Source organism: Plasmodium malariae (assembly GCF_900090045.1).
Source record: "Plasmodium malariae genome assembly, chromosome: 13".
Taxonomy (NCBI): Eukaryota; Apicomplexa; class Aconoidasida; order Haemosporida; family Plasmodiidae; genus Plasmodium; species Plasmodium malariae.
Window position 1 is genome coordinate 1,049,142 of NC_041787.1, and position 22,928 is coordinate 1,072,069.

The following is a 22,928-nucleotide window of genomic DNA, read 5'->3' on the forward strand; positions in this document are numbered from 1 at the left end:
ACGAACATATTAAAAAGGTAAACAGATGAATGTCCTTTTGTTTCTTTTTTCACTAAACGCGTTTTGCACCAAAATGCGTGTGCAAATTTAAACGTAAATACAAATAAACATTTTAAACGTAAATACATGTCAACATTTTAAAGGTAAATACATGTCAACATTTTAAAGGTAAATACATGTCAACATTTTAAAGGTAAATACAAATTAACATCTTAAATGAAAATACGAATTATCTTTTTAAATGCATATTTCCAGTGCTCACTTTCACATACGTACATGTAGTTTTTCACACTTGTATTATCGCTGTAAGAAAAAAAAAAAAAATGCTCATAAACCTCCTTGCTCCATGAACGAGTCAGCTACTTTTAAAAATCCCGAAATGTTCGCCCCAGCTACTAAATCTGACTCGTTCAGGTAAATTCTTGAGGCATTATCACATTGGTCATAAATATTTTTCATAATAATCTGTAATTTTTTATCCGTTTCTTCAGCTGTCCACTGGAGTCTCATAGAATTTTGACTCATTTCTAATCCACTTACTGCTACTCCACCTGCATTTGCAGCTTTGGATGGACAGATGATAATTTTATTTTGTTTTAATTTCTGTATTGCCTTAATGTGTGTTGGCATATTTGCACCTTCAACAATCATTTTGCATTTATTTTTTATTAACAAGTCAGCATCATTTTCATTAATTTCATTTTGTGTTGCGCACGGAAAAACAACATCACATGGTACATTCCATGGTTTTTCTTTTTCAAAATATTTAGCACTTTTTGAATATTTTACATATTCTTTCAATCTTTCTCTCTTATTATTTTTTAAATCCATTATATACATTAATTGTTCTTTTGTAAAACCATTGGGCTCCAAGATATATCCATCACTATCACTCATAGTTAATACTGTGGCTCCTTTTTCGATAAGTTTTTCCACTAAATACTGAGCAACATTACCACTTCCACTAACAATACATATTTTATTTTTTAAATTATCATTTAAATTTTTAAGAGCATTTTCCGCAAAATAAACAACACCATATCCAGTTGCTTCAGATCTGATATGACTTCCCCCCCATTTTATATTCTTGCCTGTTAATACGCCTTCAAATGCATTTTTTAATTTTTTATATTGTCCAAACATAAATCCAATTTCTCTACCACCTACACCAATATCACCTGCTGGAACATCTGTGTTAGGTCCAATATGTCTAAATAAATTTATCATAAAGGATTGACAAAAATTCAAAATTTCATTTTCGGATTTATCTTTAGGGTCGAAATCAGATCCACCTTTTCCTCCACCCATAGGTAACGTTGTTAAGCTATTTTTAAAAATTTGTTCAAAGCCTAAAAACTTTATAATACTTATATTAACTGTTGGATGAAATCTTAACCCTCCTTTATATGGACCCAGCACTGAACTATACTGAACTCTGAATCCTCTATTCACTTTATGTTCTCCTTTATCATTAACCCAAGGTACACGAAATTGAATTATCCTTTCCGGCTCTGCTATATTTTCTAGTACCCCTAAATATACATTATCCTTCTTAAACACTGGCTTTAAGCTTACTAATACTTCTTCAAATGCTTGTAAAAATTCAGGCTCATTCTTATTCTTGTTTATTACTCTACTGTGTAACTCTTCTATTTTACTGTCTAACGATTTTGTAGAATTGTACCCGTAGTTGTGCCACCCATTTAATTTACTCTTTCCTGTTGAAGCATATTTTTGTGCAATGATATGAAGTAGTTTTACGCGTAGCGAAGAGAAAACATGAGAAGGTGTATTCATAGCTGCACACATGTTCGTGTATGTATATGTAAACAGGTATGAATAAATGCTTTGTATGCACATAAGTGTATTATATGGAAGAAGGTGCACTTTTTCCATAATGCGTTTCACTCCGATTACATATTTTGTTCTATTCCCATAAATATCATAAGAAATGCATGTTGACGGGAAATAAAAGACAATACGAAAATTTTTTTTTTTTATCAAATTAATATGTGTACTATTGAGAAGTACCTCTACTTGTTGAATACAATCCTACAGTAGGTTCCTTAGTGATAAAACCTATTATGAAGAGAAGGGAACAGCCACAGTAAAAAAAAAAAAAAAAAAAAAAGATACAAATGGGAATAGATATATATAAAGGAAAACAAATAAACATAAAAATAAAAATTTTGCCAGTATTATAACAATATACACCAATTTTATATTCTCTTGTAGCTGAAAAATATTCCTCACTAAGGAACACTAACTCACATGTAAAACAAAAAATTTGGCGTAAATGTACCCTCCTGCGTAGTTATCGAATTTATAAGAACAGTAAGGAGTACATTTGTAAAAATACACTTATTGTGTAGAAGGCATTTTTTTTTAGAAGCAGGAGTAGGTAATGACAGGTACATGTATATGTGCATGAGTATGAATTCTCGTGTGCACGTATCTTTTACGAGGGCCTTCGCACGGATGCTTGTTGCAAGTAGGTGTTTCTCACATATACAATATATGCACGCGTACATGCATACATATACATATACGTATGTATATGCGTCAAAGTATACATACATGCACATGTTGACGTTTACGTGTTTATCTGTTCACGCGCCAGTATCATTGCTGTGTGCACAAAGCCACTATTTCGTTCTTATTTTTTAGAGCCCACATTTCTGTATTTAGTCAAACCTGGTACAGCATGCTTGAGGTAACTGTTTTTTGAAAATCCGCTTGTGCAGGAATTTAAAACTATAAAACAAACAATGTACAAGTAAGAAACCATAATTTCTTTTCCTTCGCGCGTTTTGCTCACACGTTTGCCTACTCTTTTAGCTTCTCCTTATCAGTCCTTAATGCATACATACATACGTATATATATATATATATATATGTATACATGCAATTATATGCAGGAATCTTCTCCCTTTTAATGGCCAAATTTAAAATTTTATACACAGCGTTTAATATAGGGTGATAGTGAAAGTGCAACTATTTTAATAACGGCTTTTATCAAAAGAGGCATGTGTCCCAACATAATTTTTTTTTTTTTTTTTATTTTGGTATATATATTTATTTTTCTATTTTATTATTTTATTTTATTTTATTTTTTATTTTTATTTTTTTATTTTTTTAATTTGTCGAATTGTCAGTATGCCCCTAATGCCCCAAATACCCCTAAGAGTGTGTGTACTGGGTTATAAATTGTTTATATTTAACCTGTTGTGAGATATAAAAAAGTAAAGAAAAAAATTATGCACACATAAGTTTGCTCTTTTGAATACATACAACATTATACGCATATGTTTGGGTACTTACACACTAGTGGAAAAATGTAGAGAGCAGTGAAAACAGTGCACTATATTTGAGAACATTGATCACTTATTTTTATATTTACTTTTTTTTTTTTTTTTTTTTTTTTTTTTAAAGCCATAAGGTTAACATATCGCACCATCAATTGTAACTCCTCTTTATATATTATAGAAAAAACGGAAAAATATAATAGGTATTAAACTTTAAATTTTGGTTCATTTTGTTTAGCTTCTTTCTTTCTTTTTTTTTTTTTTTTTTTTTTTTTTTTTGTAAAAAGTAATACATTGTTCGATGACTAAATGCTCAGTGTACCCTAATGGGCAGCAGTACATCGTTCGGCTCGGTAAATAATAAAATTGCCTTCATAAGTTTATATATTCGTGTGGTAATGCATGCATGTATGTATATAGCCATATATATTTATAAACATATATGTACATTCGTATATACATGAATTGCCCATACAAGGGTGCGTTTTATGGCCGTAAACTGAACAAAACTTTTTGGAACGAATGAAAGGCCTTCCCCCCATCTAGCTCCCACTTTTGTGGAAGCAAACTACATGACCCGTACTTGAGGTTTTGAGAAATAGTAAACGCAGGGAAGTAGTAGAAGGACGTCGAAAAGATAATGATAGAAATTGATACAGAGCTTTGTAAGAATTATTTTATTTTTATTTTTTTTTCTCTTCTTTTTTTTTGATTAGAGTAAAAAACTGAGTAATTTTCTTCGTTTTCTTGTGTGGTTGTGTTTTTATAATATTGTGGCATGGTTTATTATGCGCATGAATATGAGTAAGGAACGTATATGAACATAAAGAAAACAAGGAAGAATTAATTAAATATAGTGGTAGACAAGCCATATATTGATATGTCGACAGACAGAATGCTCTTAAAGAGATAGTGTTATCGGAACAGCATATGCCGAAATTTTTTTTTTTCTTTTTCCCTTCATTCATTACTTCTTTTGGGTTAATAAATGTACAGTTAACAGCAATGTGATCACTTAGTTTTGGAGTTGTATAAATTAAACCGATGAAACTTAAAATTTTAAATTGAAAATCATACATGTCGTCCTCTTCACTATGTATTACATCTTCTCTAACCGTATAAGCTTTTTTTTTTTTCAGTTTATCGAAATAATTTGCGTAATTTCGGTTATTTGTGGGCGAGTTTATGCTTTCGTAGCTTAGTTTGTCATCATTGCCACCCCCGCTACTATCGTCCTCGTTTCTATCACCCCCAATTCTATCGCCCCCGCTTTTATCGCTTCTACTCCTATACCCTTCTCTTATAAGCACCCCGCTTCTCTCTCCCTCTGGAAGCAGTAAACACTTCAAGTGTTCGTTCAAAACAACGGGAGATTCGTACAGGTGCCTATAGCTCTTTATAAAATATTCGTACAAAATATAATCAATGAAAATGTAATCAATGCGAGAACCCTCATTGGTTACTCTGTACTGTTTATAGGTATCCCAACAAGTAAATTTTCCGTTTATGTTTGGATAAAAGAATGAAAAGGTATCTATCATTTTATCTTCATAAATTAAATTTTTTAAAAAATTTGTACAGCATTGGGGAGAAGAGGAGCACCCTACAGCATTAGCTATACTTAACATATCATCATCTGAAAGGATAATACCTAATGATAGAAATATATCATTTAAGTGCTTTAGATACAAACAGTTTTTACCTTTAACTAAGTATTTTCCTGTAGAACAATTTTTATACGTATACTTACATAAAATTTTTGTAGAACCTTTTATCTTACATTTTAACTTATCATTATAATAATAGGTAATGTTTTGCGCATTTTTTAATAGATATTCCTCTTCTATTTCGTTGTTTTCGTTTTTGATAATTCTGTTCATAACATGCTTATTATCTGAAAAAAAAGATTCAAACTGGTTTTTCAATTCTTCGCTCTTTTCAGTTGTACTGTTAGGAGTGTATTCATCTGTCTTCATCCGCTTAAAGGGTTTTACATCATTGCAATTGGAGTGGCTATATGAGTGGTTATTTCCAATGTAAGGTGCATCTCGGTATGTTAAGTCGTCTACATGGTTTAAGCTACATTGCTCACATCTACAAATGCTGGGAGGATCAGCATTTTTGCAGTTAACCCCTTTGAATGTAGTACCCTTTTTGCAAATCTCTTCCTCCACTGCAGAACTGCTTGAACCCCCCTGTGCATCTGATGAATCATTACACGGTGAAATGCTACCCAAAGCACCACTACTTAAAGTATCACTATCCACACAGCTATTCAAATAAAAAAAGTATTCATGAGGATAGTCCACATACTTATCATCTACATACATTTCATCTAAGGAAAAGAAAAAGTAAATTTCTTCTTGCGAACTGAAGGCATTACTTCCAATTTTTTTTATATCACCATTAAAATTTAGGAAAAAAGAATATGACTCACTATTCTGTGTTAACATTTTTTTTTTAATGATAAAATTCTTTTTATTTTTGAGTGTATCAAATATTATAGGCAATTGCTGACAAATTTTGTTTGACAAATTTTCTTTTAATTTAATTTTTTTTAAATTTTTCATCATGCTTTCTAGATTTATAATATTATTAAGGTAGTATACATCTCTATTTCGGTAGGATATATTCAAATCACCTAGTAGAATTATAGGAAGACCTGTTGTAATTCTGAGTTGTATTATTTTTGCTCTAACTGCATGCATAAACATCATTTTGTAGCTTAACCTATCATAGTTACACCCTGAATATGGAGCATAAATGTTAACAATTATAAAATGCTTATGCATGGTTACTAGTATCCTTCCTTCATTGAAAAAATCTTGTACACTTTTGAGCGGACAGTTGATGCCAGTCTGCGTGCTGCTCCTACTTCTAGTCCCCTGAACAGAGCTGCTTGAGGTGCCTTCATCGGTTTTTCGTTTTTTCATACTTTGTATATTCTGCATATCTTGCAAATTCTGCATATCTTGCATATTCTGCATATCTTGCGTATTCTGCATATCTTGCAAATTCTGCATATCTTGCGTATTCTGCATATCTTGCATATTCTGCACACTCTGCATATCTTGCATACCTTCTTGTCCATTCACTTCTTTCATTTCTCTTACTTTTTCCGTTTCTTCAGAATCTCCCCTTTCATTTGTGCTACCACTTAAACATTCAGGAATCCCGTGTTCATTTCCTGCTATGAAGAAGGACAAGGAAGAGCCATCCAGAGGGAACTCTCTCCTAATGAGCAAGTCATACCTTGAAATATCTTCATCGATAAAAAAAGAAAAATTTTCAAAAGCATTATTAGTAGAACAAATTATTTTATTTGCATTACATACATAGGTGGCAATACCCGAATAACCTTTATATGTTTTATGGCCCTCATTTTTTTTTTTACAATTATTCCAATATGATTCATATTTATCTGAATATGCCTCTAACAGATTAAACTCATTTTCAATAATCGAGTCATTCGTTTTGGTTTCTTGTATACATAGTATGTCGATATTTAGCTTCTTCAAAAATTCAAATAAATTTCCATTTTTTTTTTTTATTAACTCACAACTCTTTTTCCACCCATTCACGTTCCAGCTAGCTATTTGTATCTTTTCCATAAAGGGGCCACATATATGTACACACGTACACACGCACACACGCACACACGTATACCCGCAGATATGTATACACGTATACCCGCAGATATGTATACACGCACACAAGCAGATATGTATATAATGTACACGGGTAGACTTACACGTATGGGCGTATAAACAAATTTTACTGAGCAAAACGAGGGAATGAAGAATAACAAAAGAACTGAAAAACGTTTAAACGACGATTAGGCTTCTGAAATATACGAAGTCTGCTGGGCTCATTTCATTTTCCAATGAAAGGTAGTTTCGAAAAGGAGGCAATTTTTTTAAATATATAATATTATGCTTTGTTTTACTTCAATTTGTTGCGCCTCACTTTGTTGTACGTTTTTAATTTTAATTTTCATTGTAGTTTTCATATTCATATTCATATTCATTTCTTTTCTTTTTTTTTTTTTTTTTTTTTTTTTTTTGCCTGCACATGTTACATTTTGACTGTTTGGGAAAATTTGGGAGAGCAGAATTTTCTTTGCCCCTCAGTGAAAACGAGCTTGAAGTGTACTCAAAAGTATGTCGAAAAATAAATAAATAAATAAATAAATAAATGAATAAATAAATAAATAAAATAAAATAAAATAAAATAAAATAAAATAAAATTAAATAATAATAATAATAGTTATAATAGTTATAGTAATAATAGTTATAATAGTTATAATAATAATAGTTATAATAGTTATAGTAATAATAGTTATAATAGTTATAGTAATAATAGTTATAATAGTTATAATAATAATAGTTATAATAGTTATAATAATAATTATTATTATAATAATTATAAATAAAGGCATATTGTACGCACACTGAGGACTGACGAAGCACAGATGGGAACCCCTCTGCACAATTTTGCCTTAAAAAAAAAAAAAAAAGTACTGGTAATTATAGTGGTGATATGATAGTTTATAACCGCAGTACAACACAATGATGATGATTATGATTCTGATCGTTGTACTGTTTGTTGTTGTCGTGATGATCATAAGGATAAAGATCGAGGTAGAGAACAAAAGAAGGTGTCTATGAGTGATCCTTTTAGAAGGTTCCTACATTAACGATCCTTTCAGAAAGCTCTTCTCCGCTTGATCCTGTACAAAACCAACGAGTTGTTCAAATATTCACGAAACGAAACAACAATATGACTTATCCGACTTGATAACTGTATTAATTCTGAGAAATCTTTACAACTGGTAAATAATTTTGCATCCATCTTGAGTGATATAAACCCAACATTTGGGATTTTCAATTTATTATTACTTTCTGCTTTTACATTTTCGTTGGAATTTGCTTGTTTGCTTTTTCCTTTGTCTTCTTTTTCATCATTTAAATTTTTTTCTATATAGTGTGCATTGGTGTCTGTAGTGGTATGCTCCCCTTGGTATACATCCTTGTATGTGTTTATCTGATTATGCTTTTCTTTTTTCCCTGTCCATATTGAGTATATCATCTGATTTTCTCGTTCTACACCATAATTATGCATATCAGAGTTGTTATCTTTATCATTATCATTACTATATACAAACAATTCGGAGGTGATAAGATGCGATGGGAAATCAGTATAAAAGGAGCAATCCAAATTTTCGCATAAATCCATAGTCTTAGTTGTAATATGTATATTTTTACATAAACCAAGGACTATACATTTATCATATGTATGTTCATAATGTATAGATATAATAACTAGTATATGACCACAGTTTTTAAAAAGATAAATGATTTCATTCTTTCTTATAATAATTTTTTCAAATGCATTTTCAGACGTATTAGTTCGTGTTAAAAAAAAATGCATAAGAGGACTACATTGTAATGCTTCTCTAATTTTCGATAAATGGCTAGCTACTAAAAAAGCTTTAATTGGATCATTTGGTATTTCATATAATTCTATTTGTAGATCATATCCATATTGTTCTTTTTCTAAAATATGGGTATGTATTTTTAAATTATGTTCATCATGATAACAACTAAGAAAATATTGCATAGTATATTCATTCCATATATATGAAAAATTATTATGAGACACATAAATCTGTATTGAATCTAGTTGATTATATGTATCATATTTATATAAATCCTCTACTTCGTTATCCTTTAAGTATGACTGTTCTAGACATTTTACTCTTAAATTTGTAGTTTTCTCTAAGTTTACCTTCGAATGTGCTTCCACTTTATATATTATATCATCCACGTCGTAAATATACTTAGTTAATACATATCTATCTGTCTCTCTGTTAACAATTTTTTCATTCACATAATATCCACAAGGCATTGGAACCCCTTCCTTTATTAACTTGTATACACTATCGAACAAGACCTTATTATTGGTGATATACAAATTAGATCCACACTCCGAGTCCTTTATCTTCCTGTACAGCCTTTCGCACATTGCGCTAGACCACGCGATACGTGCATCCCGAACGGGACAAACGATCAGTCAAATGTGGAGCAGTCCAAACAATCAGTTAATTGAGTGATGAGGTAAATACGCGTGAACGTTCGTACGTATCGACTTGCATATGCTCTCAAATTCTGCAATAAAAGCGGCATGGCCACACAGACTACACGCACGCAACACACACGCAGTGTGTCCTTTGCCTGTGTAAATTTGTTGAAGACCCGAATTTCTGTCTAATTACATTTATTATTAAGAAGGAGTTAGAGAGTTTATTCACAATGAAGATAACAAATAAGTTTGGGCAAAATGCGTGAAAGGAAACTAGCGTTTTTCACACTTCAAAAAAATAAAGCGGTAAAGTGACAAGAAGAGGGGATATAAAATGAGGCAGTTAAGATATAAGGTAAAAATATGAAGTAAAAGATGACGTGAAAATATGACTAAAAAGACAAATTAACGAGAAGATGTTAATATAAAAAAGAAAAAAAAATTACTGGTCATGTTTCATGCAGGTTTAAAATTCTTAACAAGTCAGCATGTAAAATATTGCACTTTTTTTTTTTTTTTTTTTTCTTAAAATTCTTCCTCCTCGTCATTTCCTTACAAGGAAGGTGCATTTTGAATGGCAATCTTTGCAATTTGGAAAATCCGTTCAGCAAAATTGTTTCTTGGATAATTTTCAAAAACCGTATGCTCGTTTTGTGCGTCCATTTTGTGTATCCATTTTGTGCGTCCATTTTGTGTATCCATTTTGTGTATCCATTTTGTGTATCCATTTTGTTTATTTTACGCTGCACATATCTGCTTAGCTTCCATTTCTTTCATTTTGATTCTCCTCTCTTCGCTTCCGTTTCTTCTTGACGGGTCAATAGGGCGGAATTCGAAGAATAACATGGAGGAAGTTATCGAGCTGTAAAAAGTTCGTGCACAACCAGTACAGTGGAGTCTTCAGAGGAATTTGTATTCCGTTGACAATTATGAACATGTAAGGACTAAAAATTAAATAATCGTCCTCCATAAAATAAAACACATTTTCGCTGTTTAAGTAAGATCCCTTTTTGTTCTCATATTCATGTATATTATTTTCCTTGTCATAATACACTCTCTTCTTATGCTCATTATTCGTCGAAATGTTGGTCTTACCGTTATGTGAATGCCCTTTTGAGTTTCTACATATTTTTCTAAAAAATGAAGGAAATTGTTCATGTAAAAAATCTCCTAACGTGTATATAAAAATGCCTTCACTGACACTTTCATTATTTTCTGGATGTATAATTTTAAAGAGGGGAAACTTAGTTAACACCTGGTTATATGGAGGTCCATATATATGTATAATAATAGGAACATCCTTATTTACCTTTTCGTCATTCATAAGGTCATATATGCTATTGCGTCCATTGAGGGCGCGATTACAGCAGGGGCAAGATGAATCTTTTAAAAATACATCATTTGTACGTTCTCCATATCTAAATGATGAATAGTTCGTGTTTTGTTTGTCTTTCTTTTCCCTAACATATGTGTTCATACTAGTATCACTTGACACGTGTGTGTTGTTAATGAGTTTACTTTTTGACAGGCCACATTCATCAACATAGTTTTCAGAATTACCAATTTTAGTGCCTGCTTGATCGTGCAAGTGTGCAAAGGAGGGCTTTTTCCCTTTTTCTTCCCGCATGCGGTCATTTCTTATTGCTGCATTAAACTTTTCCTTTTTCTCATTAGCAGCACCATTAAATGCTTCCCCTTCCTCTTCTCCTTCATCGGAAAAGAAGTAGTCTTTCCGTACGTCTACATGAATAAAATGGCAATTTTCCCCTTTCTCATTTTTATCTTGTGCAATATGACTGCCTCCATTTTTCGAGCCCTTGTCGTGTGCATTATTACATAAACAAAGATCCTCAATATTTTGTATATATATATAATTAATGTTGTCAATAAACTTAACCATGTTATAGTCCATATGCTCCCTATATAATGAGCAAATTTTTTCAACATTAAAATTTTTTAAATGGTATAAAAACTCTTTCTGATTTTGTTCAGATAATATTTGTAATACTCTATCATTCTTGTTCATAATATAATTAGCTTTCTTCAATTGGTTTAATATACATTCTTCAAAATCGTTGAAGCCTCTATAGAGCGGTATACAACTATTATAGGCTAAAATGTTTACATTTCCGTTGTACTTCTTTTTCTCATCTTTCTTCTTAAAGTGTGAATAATAATATTCTTCCTCTCCCTTGAAATGAACAATTAATCTCCAAGGTATATTTTTATTCGATATATTTTGAAACTGTTTATCATACCATTCATTATTTATTGCTTTGTTCATAATAAATTTATAATATTTTAAATTTTTATTATCCTTTAAATTTTCACCATCATCACTATGCTCATCTTTTTTAGTCCCTTCAATTGTGTTAGAATTTTCATCATATTGTAACAAATGTTTTGATGAATTACCTGACCTATTTTTTATTTCATGTTCATAATAATTTTTTTCCTTATTTGGGGGAAAATGAGGAAGATACGTATAGGTCTTCCCGTAGGACTCACAATGACTCTCTTGACCTTCCGCTGCAGCGTCTATTAATCCGTCTTCCTCTTCATCATTTAACAAGTTATTAACATCTTTCAATGCATTCTTTTTCGTTTTCCTGTCTTGTACTGTGCATATTTTTTCCTGTACTGTGCATGTTTTGTCCTGTACTGTGCATGTTTTTTCCTGTACTGTGCATGTTTTTTCCTGTACTGTGCATGTTTTGTCCTGTACTGTGCATGTTTTGTCCTGTTCTTTCCAATTTTTCACATGATATAACATTACCTGTTCATGCTCTTTTTTCAAAGACTTGCAAATTTGCACTCCATCAAAAGTTAAGCTACCGTCATACACAGCACTTATACTGCCTTCCGCTTTTCGGTTAAAAATAGAAGAATCTTTTTCTACGTCCCTATTCAACAAGCCTTTTCTTCGGTTCGTCTCTTCGTTCGTCGGCTCGTTCGTCAGCTCGTTCGTCAGCTCGTTCGTCAGCTCGTTCCCCTCTTTGTTCCCCTCTTCGTCTTTATGGTCCCTTTTTCCCATATTAAAACTATCCCCCTGACTTTCTCCGTTTGATGAAATTTCTAAAATGCTAACATGGTCAGGAAATAATTCATTGTTTGAGCAACACTTGCAGTTTAGTTCCGCGCTCCCCGATTGAGTAAAAGTATTATTCTCATTTTCTATATCACAATATATGTCGAATAAAACACCAATTGGAAGTCTCCAGTCGAGTATGATGTTATCTTTACCAACTTCATCGTTGACAAGGTTTGTATCAGTATGTTCACTGTTAACTGGATAAAAATCTTTACCCCTTCCTATATCCACACATGGATGTATATTCGAAAAATTCTTTTTTCCCTTAACACACTCAAAGTATACACCGAACTTGTTACCGTAAAAAGGCAAAATAAAGGACTTAAAATATTCTAAGCATTTTGGAATAATATTACATAAATACATATACCTATGAACATGCAAATAATAATAGGAGGGAGGTACCAGTGACACTGATTCCTTTTCATTAAGTGATATGCATAATACTAACCCGCTTGCTTCAATGATGTTATTTATATCCTCTATATTTGGCTTTTCTAATAAAAGAATTCTATTTTCTCTTAACATATTTTTTTTTTTTTTTACTCTTGCATTTAGTCTTATTTTTTTTTTAAGTAGTGTAGATATACATATTTACACACATAATAAGGACAGGACATGTGCATATACCCATATACATACATATATATATATACATACATATATATATATATATATATATATATTTGTTCCTCGCCGCAGAATGGTAGTTATACATATAGAAGGAGCACCTGGGAAGACATTTTAATCATATCAGAAATGGAGAATAAAATAAAGAAAAGGAGGAGAAAAAATGGTTACGAAAAAAAAAAAAAAAAAAAAAAAAAAAAACTAATAAGATGATGAAGGAAAAGCCTAATAAGATATTAAAGCAAAGTGTTACCTTATGGCATTACAATAAAACACAGAAATAAAGCTGCCATGTTAAATATTCGTCAAGAAAAGAATTATAAATAAAAAATGGAAAGATCAAACAGAATTTTAAAGAACGGTTTTGAGTGAGTCCTATTACGTTGTATTAAATCGTTTCGCTTCCTTTGTGTTCCTTTATTTCTTCCTTTTTGATTCTTTTCCTTTATCCTTATCTTTTTTTTTTTTTTTCCCATACTACTCAGACATAATTGCCTGCTTCCGTTGAGGTGAGTGAAGGAGATACAGTGCATACGTCGAACGATGGCATGTACAAAATTCGTACGTACTTGCTTGTAGGTGATGATATATGTATGTATAAAACATGTGTAAGCACAATGCAACAGGCAATGTACAATTCAGTGTCTCAATCTCGAGGCATGTACGAAGAGGAAAGAAATTGAATTATGGGTATTTATATATATTTATATATATTTATATATATTTATATATATGCGTATTTATGTTTATACATACATTTACATATATTTACATATCTTTACTTATATTTGCATATATTTATATATATTTACATATATTTATATATATTTACCAATATTTACATATATTTATCTATATATATATATATATATATTTTATTTTTTTTTTTTTTTATAGCCTTTTTAACTATATTGAGGGTAAGGCTCTTTATTCATGCATAAAATTGCCTATTTTTTGCCGAAAAAATCAACTCACAAAATTTGCGCTATGATGTATACTTACGTACGTATGCATATATATATACACGTATAGATACGTACGCGTGTTCAATTCTTTGACCTCTTGCAAACAAGTAGTAGCAGGCTCGTTAAAACTTGTCCCTACGTGTTTACAATTTTCATTTTAACAAACAACTCACCATTTTTTTTTGTTTATAACTCCTACAGGGGTCATTGTATTGTACTGTACTATATTACATTATATATACATGTATGTATACACGACAAAGGTGCTCATGAATCCTTAATTTTTTTGCATATAAATTTTTGCTTCATAAAGTGAACTTACCAAACTTGGGTACATTCAAAGGATAGCATGTGTTTTCCACATTTTGAAAATTCTAAATTTTGTTCAGTCTGGTTAAGCGGCACACGCGTTCATACATATGTACGTGTACATACATATTTCCATACGTGAATACATGTATACATATATATGTACAAATGTACAATATTCTCTACCCTAGGGGTGAAAGCAGTACATTTACGTATTTTATTATTATTATTTATTTTTTTCTAGCTAAAAATGGAACTTTATTTCTGAAAAGTAAACAAAAGTTGTTAGTTTTGTTACATTTTTAAACTGCATATGTGTGTATATATCTATATATATATATATATATGTGCGTACGGCGTACATATGTATAATGTCAAAGGCGCTTAGCACGAACTGTCGATACTACTTGCCAAAAGCATTGATAAGGACATACATGTAGCTCATTTCTGTTTATATCTACAAGGCTAAAAAAAGTACATAAGAAGAATGAAAATTATTTTCCCCTTTTGATAGACAAAAAAAAAAAAAAAGAAAAAAATTATGATATTTCACATCTGTCCTGACAAAAAGAATAACAACAGAAACTTCCTTCTAAAGATTCTCGTAATTCGAGGTGTACTTTATATGCGCTACATGTACACACAAATGGTAAGCGCAAGAACGTGTCAATCGCAGAACCACATCACTGTAGAGGTATAACACTATAGCAGTATAACGCCATTACACCATAACACTACCTCAAAGCAAGAGGGTTAACTTTCCAGAGCGTGTAAGACGGTCCAGTATTACCGCAGTTAACACAGACGAGCTCCATAAAAGATGAAAATGCGCAAACATATTGTATCCTTAGATGAGGAAAAACTTTTCGAAAATGTATCTAAGGACGATTGTGGTATTATTAAAAAGTTCAACCTCGGAGTATGCGCTATGGAAAGCAAGGTGGAAAGTGCACCTATGGAATGCATATTAAAAAGGTTAGCAAAAAGTGGGGATTTCAATATAATAAAATTTAAAGAAGATATGATATTGAATAATGATATAGACACATGGCCTATAGTAGACTGTTTAATAGCATTTTATTCAACTGGTTTTCCTTTAAAAAAAGCAATTGAGTATGTAAATAAATACAAACCAATAACATTAAACAACTTAGATAAGCAATTAATATTAAGATCTAGATTACAAATATATGAACAGTTAAAAAAATGGGGTGTACCGCATGCCAATTATGTAGTTGTTGATCATGATACAGTGAAAAGAGGAGATCATGTTTTTGAAGAATATTATGATTATATTGTGTATGATAATATAAGATTAAATAAACCATTTATAGAAAAACCTATAAATGCAGATAATCATAACAATTGGATTTATTATCCTAAGAACACAGGAGGAGGATGTAAAAAGTTATTTAGAAAAATAAAAGATAGGAGTAGTGAATATTGTCCAGATATACATAAAGTAAGGAATAATGGAATATATATATATGAAGAATTTCTTTCGACTTTTGGTACAGATATAAAAGTATATACTGTTGGTCAAATGTTTGCTCATGCAGAGGCTAGGAAATCACCAGCATTAGATGGAAAAGTATGTAGGACTTCTGATGGTAAAGAAGTTAGATATGCTGTCATTTTGTCCGAAGCGGAGAAGATGATTGCTTATCGAATAGTTGAAGCATTTAAACAAACTGTATGTGGGTTTGATATATTGCGTACTACTATGGGTCCTTTTGTATGTGATGTGAATGGATGGTCTTTTGTTAAAGGGAATGTCAAATACTACAATGATTGTGCACATATATTAAGAGCAATGTTTTTAGCTAAGTTAGAAGAAAAATATAACATCATTCCAAGAGACCTTGCTGATAATTGGTATAATATAGAAAACGAAGAAGAAGTGTTAAGGAAAACATTTACACAGCCAGATGATTTGCATTGTTCTCATCATGAAGAGTTATGCTCAGTAATCATTGTTATGAGACACGGTGATAGAAAACCAAAACAAAAAATGAAATTTATTACGGACAAACCATTATTATTAGATTATTTCAATTGTGAAGAAAGTTTATATAACGTTATTGAAAATAAGTTTACTCATGATGACCATTTGAAAATTAACAATGATTTTAGTTGTAGTAGTAATAATAATAATAATAATAATAATAACAATAGTAATAGTAATAGTAATAGTTTATGCTTGAATTATCTAAAACACAATAGAATAGATTCCTCCATGTTTCAGTATGATGCCCGTAGCAAAACGTACTCTTCTAATTTGAATCATAACATTTCCTTTAATGCACAAAAATATGAATCCCACAGTAACGTATTTGTAGAAACTGCTAATCCTGTCCACGATAAACAAAACATCCATTTGTGGGAACACACTAGTAGCAACGCACAGCAGCAGGCAAACGGAGCTAACGACAGCAAGGTCGAAGCCACACATGAAAAGGCGGTCAAAAGGTTTGACTATGAGGTACCGTGCTCAACTACCATGGCTAATACTACCGCTGCTAACTGTGCCATCGCTTCTACTTCTGTTACTTCAGCTGGTGTTAATTGTGCCATCGCTTCTACTTCTGTTACTTCAGCTGGTGTTAATTGTGCCATCGCTTCTACTTCTGTTACTTCAGCTGGTGCTAATTGTGCTATCGCTTCTACTTCTGTTACTTCCGCCGCTGCTAATTGTGATATCGCTTCTACTTCTGTTACTTCCGCCGCTGCTAATTGTGATATCGCTTCTACTTCTGTTACTTCAGCTGGTGCTAATTGTGCTATCGCTTCTAGCATCACTAGCGCTACGCACGCAGACGAGCTTAGGAAGAATTACCTGTACAAAGCGTACACGAAAAAGGAGATAAAATTCAAATCCCCCGAAGAACTGCAGGATCTCTTTCTAAGAAACAACATCATTCTGAATGATATCAAGAAGGAGTACAAGGTTGTTAAGGAGCAGATGTTGAAGGTACAGGGAAAAAGAGAAGAAAATAGTAACAAGGAGGGACAGCACGAATTGAGCAGTAGTAAAGAGGGGAAGCACAACCAAGGAAAAATCGAAAAAACGGATAATTGTCCAAATGAGGAATGTTTAGAAGAACGGGATAATCACGAAAAGAAGATACATGAAAAGGAGTTATCCAGAGATGGACATTCCAATATTTTGACGATGACGTTAGAAGAGCTTGAAGTGAAACGGAGCGAATATGAAGTAATGATAGAGAACCACAAAACACTACAAAAAATACTTGAACGAGGTGATGGTTTTACAGGTATAAACAGAAAAGTTCAATTAAAACCATTCGATTTTGTTATAGTGAATGATAAAATAATAGTAACAAACATTCTGGTTGTAGCAAAATGGGGAGGAGAATTAACAAGGATGGGTAGAAGACAATCTGAAAATTTAGGAAAGAGATTTAGAGCTACGCTATATCCAGGTGATTCTGATGGGTTACTAAGATTACATTCAACATTTAGACATGATTTTAAAATATTTACATCAGATGAAGGAAGATGTCAAATAACATCGGCAGCATTTACAAAAGGGTTTTTAGATTTAGATGGAGAATTAACACCTATTTTAGTAGCAATGGTTATTAGAAATTCTAAAGCCCATAGTTTATTAGATGATAATAGACCTAGTTTAGAAAGAACACATTGCAAACTGTATATTGACAGTATAATGAATGAAAATAAAAATATAGATGATGAGTTATTAAAGAAATTAACATGTGGTAAACATTCAAGGGGATTTAGAGAATCATTAAAAAAAATTAGAAACTTTTTTGAATTAATGAGTAAAATAAGAAAAACGATTTATGATTTTTTAAAAAGTTTAAATCAGGAAGTACAGAAATGGCTTAATCTTTTTCCTTACGATGAATATGCATTATATGTTATAGACATACTTCATGAAATACAAGTGAGATGGAAATCATTAACTAAAATGTGGTTTAAAAAAAATAAAAATAAATATGACACATCTAAAATACCTGATATAGTTGACAATGTGAGATTTGACTTAATACACCATCATTCATATTTAGGTAGTGGGTTAGACAAAGCTTTTGAAATATACAATCTTATAGAACCGTTAACTAATTTTATATCACAAGCTGAGTATGGTATTACTCCTGAAGATAAGGTAAAAATTGGTGTTAACATTGTCGGGAAATTGCTTAGAAAACTCATACACGATGTTACATATTACAGGGATGAAGAGGATAGGAATAAGAAAAATAGTAAGTCCAACAACTCGCTTAAAAATTCCTTCCACATCTCGCACATGAACCCGTTCAGCTTTGTGAAGGGGAGGGAGAGGCAGGTAAAGGAAGTTGGGCAGGTGAAAAAAATAGGACAGATACAGGAATTAGACCAGGGGAACTGTACGCAAAATACTGCACAAAATACTGCACAAAATGCTGCACAAAATACTGCTCAAACGTCGGAAGGGTCAGAGGAACAAAGAGGGACGCCTAAATTTGTCAACACGTGTGAGTACAACTCAAGGCAAAATTTTTTAGATACTTTAGTATTGAAAAATAGCTACATAAAGAGTGCTGAAGAGAGTAAAAATGAGAGTGAAAACAAAGGCACATGGAACAGAAATATTAATAATGAAGTGGATAATATGAGTAGTAGTAGTAATACTAAGGCGTTAAATGATGTAGTGAGGGAAGAGGGACCTATCATTAAAGGGGCAAGAAGTGGTTCTCCAAGTAATGCAAGTAACAACGTCGTGGCAAGTGGATCACCAAGCAATGCAAACAACTACATTCCGATAAGTGACAATATATCAACCCTTTATTCGTTCAATTTGGAGAGTAATAAATTTAAAAAAGACCATTCTGATAATGTTAAACAATATGAAAGGCGTGAATACATGTCAAAAGAGGACAGTGGAAATACTACAGGAGAGGGGAAATACAGTAATGAAAAATGTAATGCACATGTAAGCACATTAATGGAAATGGACTTATCTGTGGGGAACATTCCCCATAATTTAGAAATACAGGAAGAAAGAAGCAATCAACTACTAACAAATTGTCTATATTATGTCAACACGAGTTCTACTGCACTGAAAAATATAAATGATTCTACCCCCAAAAGTAATATACCAACACTAGATTCTAGAAATAACAATGTCATAGAAATAGGAGCTCATACAAATGCATATATGAGTTCCTGCAACAACTGCAGCAATAGTGAAGGTAAAATAAGCAAGTTAATGGATAATCTGAACAATGATTACAAGAGTTTGCTGCATCTTGCTGATATAAATATAAGCAGTATGAACAATGTAAGCAGCATGAACAATGTAAGCAGCATGAACAATGTAAGCAGCATGAACAATGTAAGCAGTATGAACAGTGTAAGCGGCATGAACAATGTAAGCAGTATGAACAATGTAAGCAGTATGAACAATGTAAGCAGCATGAACAATGTAAGCAGTATGAACAATGTAAGCAGCATGAACAATGTAAGCAGCATGAATACTATGGGCGGGGTGAACAGCTACAGCAAAAGTAGCATCATGTACAACACAAATGTGAAAGATATATATACGCCAAAATTAATTAACAAAAAAGAGGCCCTTGTAATAAACTCGTCTGACTTGTGGGCTCATCAGAATAAGTACAGAAAGGAAAATAATGAAAAACAAAAAATGAAAAAAATAAAAAGTGCCAAAGAAATAGATATGAATGAAAAAAAAGAAGACAACAACAATAATTATAACAACAATAATTATAACAACAATAATTATAACAACAATAATTATAACAACAATAATTATAACAACAATAATTATAACAACAATAATTATAACAACAATAATTATAACAACAGTAATTATAACAACAATAATTATAACAACAGTAATTATAACAACAATAATTATAACAACAGTAATTATAACAACAATAATTATAACAATAATAATTATAACAATAATAATTATAACAATAATAATTATAACAATAATAATTATAACAACAATAATTATAACAACAATAATTATAACAACAATGATTATAGAAAGAATAATAGTTATAGTAATAATAATAATATTACTTATAAACACAATGCACCTCAGCAGAAGCCGCAGAACAACTATAGCGACAGTTTTTGTATGAATACTCATATGAACGAATGTTATGACGGGGTCAGGAAAAAAAATGGGACTGAAGAGGAGCACGTGGGGGAGGGAGGAGGAAGTATTAAAAGTGTGGAAAGTGGACAGAGCGGAAAGAGGGGGAAGTCTTGTTATTCCATGAATACCGTTCATGCAAGTGATAATACCGCTTACATTTTTCCGAATGATGCAAACGAACACAGAAGGGACGGTAAAAAGGATGGCAGAGAGAAGAACGAAAAGGGGGAAGAAATGGAGGACGGGAAGGAGGAAGATGATGAAGGGGAGGAAGAACAAGAGCATGATGATGATGAAGATATAATTAGGCTGAAAGAAACAGATGCAAGGAGACTGGGTATAAGATCCCCATGGAGAATGGTTAGGTCACGATATTATGTTACATCAGCATCTCATATGATCTCGTTGTTAAATATATTAATACATGCAAAAAATGCTGATAATTCAATTAGTCAAAATATTATTGACAATGATTCATTAAAAAGCATAGGGGATGTTACAGATTTACATTATTTATCACATTTAGTTTTTAGAGTATGGGAAAGAAAACAATTAAAAAGAAATGACCATAACAGATTTCGTATAGAAATATTATTCAGTTCTGGTGCAAAGGATGGCTTTGGTCAGAATTATGAACTTTTAGAAAAAGATGCAAAGGCACAACAACAAAAATATGAGAGACACATAAACAAATATTTTGATGATAAAGATAAAAAAGGGCATATCGAGAAAAATGATCCATATGGGATTAATGTCAATCGGAATGGCGATCCCCTAAGTGCTATAATTACATCATCTGGGGAAGATAAGCCCAAGGTGGAGAAAGAAAGAGGGAAGGGCGAAAATTTGGGGGATGATAAGAAAGGGCATATATCAAGTAACTGCGCAAGTGGCAGCAGTAATGGGGGCGGTATTGGAGGTGGTAATAATGTAAGCAGTAGTGGCTGCAATGGAGGTGGCGCAAACCACGGGAGTGAGGAGCGGACGGCGAAGGCAAGCATAGAAGAGAAGAAGAACTGCCTCAACCGTAGCAATAATAACATAGGAGATGATCCGAATAATGAATCGTATAATTCCCATTCTAATTCATCAATAAATATGAAAGAGGATAAAATAAAGAGAATGAATGTAAGTAGTAGTTTTAAGTTTTCAAAAAGTGTAGTAGATAAACCAGTCAGTTCGAATAGAAGAGGATCTAATTATTTAAATTTCGATATGATGAATATGGCAGAGAAAAAAAAAAGTAGTGTGTATACCTTCTCTAATCATTCTGTAAATGATAATAATGTATTATGTTCATTCAATATTTTTAATAAAAGTGAAAATGAGGAAAAATTCGAAAGCTCTTATTATAGAAGAGAAATGTCATACGAGTTTGGGAGCATACATAAAAAGATGAGTTTAAGTAATAACAATTTAAATAGAGAAGGAAGTTATATGGTTAGGTCTATTAGCTCTAATTTAAGAAAAAAAAACAAACAAAAAGATAATTTAAAAATGGATTATGAAAAAAAAGAAAAAGAAGATATTACTAAGGAAAATTTATTAACATATGAAAATGAATGCATAAGTATTTGCTCGCAAGAATTAAACCGTAAATCACATAGAAGTTTTTCATGTCAAAGTGATAGATCTTTTTATGTAAATAAAAAAGATGGAGAATTATTAAGTGATGATACAAAAGGAAAAACTAATATAAAAAATAGAAATAATTTACAAGAAAATGAAAAAATAAAAAATAAATTTGAAAAAAATTATCTACAGAGTAACAATAGTGAAGAAAATAAAAAAGTTAATGTATTTTCTCATGTCTTTCAACATTTTAATGAAAATAAAAAAAATTCCACGTCTAATTTAAAGTTCTTTTATAAAACATACATGCCAGATTATGAAAAAATTATTGAAAATGACAAAAAAGCAGAGACTTTTGATGTACCCCCTTATTGTGAATTAGCCCCCTTAATAGTTCTGACAAAGAATTGCCAACTGTCCACTTTTGAAAATATCTTAACTCAAATTTTAAATAAATACTCAAAAAGTAGTAAAAATAAGGATAAGGGGAAGCTTGACAGGGACGCCAGGAATGGTCATAAATGAGCAGGAAGAGCAATGTTAATTGAATGTCTCTTTATGTACACACGTATATTTATAGTTAATACACACACGGATGTTCATGCAGATTTTACGGGGTCATAATTTCTCATTTAATTGTGAAACAACAAAAATTGTCTTAAAAAATGTTTCATAAATTGCTTTTAAAAATAACGTTTTGATTATTTTATTTTTTTATTATTTTATTTTTTTATTATTTTATTTTTTTATTATTTTATTATTTTATTTTTTTTTATCTCAAAACAATGAAAAAACAAGTAAATAATTTTACATTAACG

The 22,928-nt window shown here is 31.5% G+C and overlaps 5 protein-coding genes across 5 annotated transcripts; 1 reads left to right on the forward strand and 4 right to left on the reverse strand.

Annotated features, from left to right (window-relative positions):
- Nucleotides 1-327: 327 nt before the first annotated feature.
- PmUG01_13029400 (NADP-specific glutamate dehydrogenase, putative) lies at nucleotides 328-2,788 on the reverse strand (the record flags this gene model as incomplete). Its single annotated transcript, XM_029007274.1, has 2 exons — nucleotides 328-1,718; nucleotides 2,695-2,788. The coding sequence occupies 2 exons, from the start codon at nucleotides 2,786-2,788 to the stop codon at nucleotides 328-330; spliced, it is 1,485 nt and encodes a 494-aa protein (XP_028863680.1).
- A 1,200-nt stretch (nucleotides 2,789-3,988) lies between these two features.
- On the reverse strand, nucleotides 3,989-6,916 carry PmUG01_13029500 (exodeoxyribonuclease III, putative; the record flags this gene model as incomplete). The annotated part of the gene is made up of 1 exon (XM_029007275.1): nucleotides 3,989-6,916. One exon carries the CDS (start codon nucleotides 6,914-6,916, stop codon nucleotides 3,989-3,991), a length of 2,928 nt encoding a protein of 975 aa, XP_028863681.1.
- Nucleotides 6,917-8,009: 1,093 nt separating this feature from the next.
- On the reverse strand, nucleotides 8,010-9,329 carry PmUG01_13029600 (conserved Plasmodium protein, unknown function; the record flags this gene model as incomplete). Its single annotated transcript, XM_029007276.1, has 1 exon — nucleotides 8,010-9,329. The coding sequence occupies one exon, from the start codon at nucleotides 9,327-9,329 to the stop codon at nucleotides 8,010-8,012; it is 1,320 nt and encodes a 439-aa protein (XP_028863682.1).
- An 874-nt stretch (nucleotides 9,330-10,203) lies between these two features.
- ATG5 (autophagy protein 5, putative) lies at nucleotides 10,204-13,005 on the reverse strand (the record flags this gene model as incomplete). Its single annotated transcript, XM_029007278.1, has 1 exon — nucleotides 10,204-13,005. The coding sequence occupies one exon, from the start codon at nucleotides 13,003-13,005 to the stop codon at nucleotides 10,204-10,206; it is 2,802 nt and encodes a 933-aa protein (XP_028863683.1).
- A 2,196-nt stretch (nucleotides 13,006-15,201) lies between these two features.
- On the forward strand, nucleotides 15,202-22,635 carry PmUG01_13029800 (acid phosphatase, putative; the record flags this gene model as incomplete). Its single annotated transcript, XM_029007279.1, has 1 exon — nucleotides 15,202-22,635. One exon carries the CDS (start codon nucleotides 15,202-15,204, stop codon nucleotides 22,633-22,635), a length of 7,434 nt encoding a protein of 2,477 aa, XP_028863684.1.
- Between the last annotated feature and the right edge of the window lie 293 nt (nucleotides 22,636-22,928).